General features: G+C 63.5%; 1 protein-coding gene across 1 annotated transcript in view; it reads left to right on the forward strand.

The window, feature by feature from the left end:
• Window positions 1–1,535, forward strand: part of LOC103618320 (voltage-dependent P/Q-type calcium channel subunit alpha-1A-like) — a 3,892-nt gene that overhangs the window by 1,823 nt on the left and 534 nt on the right. Inside the window, exons 3-7 of the mRNA XM_017738101.1 lie at window positions 40–293; window positions 378–542; window positions 814–924; window positions 1,214–1,297; window positions 1,389–1,525. Of these exons, the coding sequence (XP_017593590.1) occupies window positions 40–293; window positions 378–542; window positions 814–924; window positions 1,214–1,297; window positions 1,389–1,525 (751 nt within the window). The remainder of the gene's footprint in view (window positions 1–39; window positions 294–377; window positions 543–813; window positions 925–1,213; window positions 1,298–1,388; window positions 1,526–1,535) is intronic.

Raw genomic sequence — 1,535 nt, forward strand, 5'->3', positions numbered from 1 at the left:
GTAAGGCTGCGCGGATTTGGGGCTGGGGGTCCGGGAGAGGTCTGGGGGGGCTGCAGGACCCCCAGCCCGTCCCTGCCCTGCTCCGCCGCAGGGTCCTCAAGCACTCAGTGGATGCCACGTACGAGAACCAAGGGCCAAGCCCAGGGTACCGCATGGAGATGTCCATCTTCTACGTCGTCTACTTCGTCGTCTTCCCCTTCTTCTTCGTCAACATCTTCGTGGCCTTGATCATCATCACCTTCCAGGAGCAGGGGGACAAGATGATGGAGGAGTACAGCCTGGAGAAGAACGAGGTGCCGCCCCTGTGCCCTCCCTCCGCGGAGCTGCGGGGGCCGCACCAGGGTGGGTGACACCCGTGTGTCCCCCTGTCCCTGCAGAGAGCCTGCATCGACTTCGCCATCAGCGCCAAGCCGCTGACCCGGCACATGCCCCAGAACCGCCAGAGTTTCCAGTACCGCATGTGGCAGTTCGTGGTGTCCCCCCCCTTCGAGTACACCATCATGGCCATGATTGCCCTCAACACCATCGTGCTCATGATGAAGGTGGGCGGGGATGGCGCTGGAGGGGCTGGGGAGCCCCCCAAGGGTTGTTCTCAGCCCCCCAGGCGCCCCTGGTCCTGCACCCCCCTGGGGTTGGTCCTGCTCTGTCCGTCCATTCCTGGATCCATTCCTGTAGCCCAGCTTTGTCCTGCACCTCTGTCCCCCTCGGAGTTGTCCCCGTCCCCTAAACCTGTCCCTGTCCCCCTGGATCCACCCCCCACCCTGGCCTGCACCCCTGTGCCCCCGTCCCCACCCTCCTGTGCTGTCCCTGCAGTTCTACGATGCCTCGGACACCTACGAGTACGTCCTCAAGATGTTCAACAACGTCTTCACCTCCCTCTTCTCCCTCGAGTGTCTCCTCAAGATCATGGCCTTTGGCGTCCTGGTACGGGGGGAACACTGGGGACCCCGGGGTTGGGGGGACCCCTGGACCACCAGGGCACCCTGGGGACACGGGGGGTCCCAAGACATCAGGGAACTCCAGGAAGGTAGGGCACCCCAGAGAACCCCGAAACCTCAGGGGACCCCAGGGACCTCATGGGACGAGTGCCCCAGATCTGTCACCAGGCATCCTGGGTACAGGGATCCACTGCAGGGCCACACCGAGATCTGGGGAGCCAGCGCAGGGGTACCCCGGGATCCAGGACCCCACATGCCTTTCCCCCCTTTCCCAGAATTACTTCCGCGACGCCTGGAACGTCTTCGACTTTGTGACGGTCCTGGGCAGCATCACAGACATCCTGGTGACAGAGTTTGGGGTAGGTGGGGACTGCTGCCCCCCGTCTCCTCCCCCAGCCCCATTCCCAGGGTCCCCTTTCCCCCCTCACCCCCTTTTCCTCGTCCCCCCAGAACAACTTCATCAACCTGAGCTTCCTGCGACTCTTCCGTGCTGCGCGGCTCATCAAGCTCCTGCGCCAGGGCTACACCATCCGCATCCTGCTCTGGACTTTTGTCCAGTCCTTCAAGGTGCCCCCCGAAACCCTAATGTCCCCCCAA

Source organism: Corvus brachyrhynchos, unplaced genomic scaffold (assembly GCF_000691975.1).
Source record: "Corvus brachyrhynchos isolate BGI_N302 unplaced genomic scaffold, ASM69197v1 scaffold2406, whole genome shotgun sequence".
Classification (NCBI taxonomy): Eukaryota; Metazoa; Chordata; class Aves; order Passeriformes; family Corvidae; genus Corvus; species Corvus brachyrhynchos.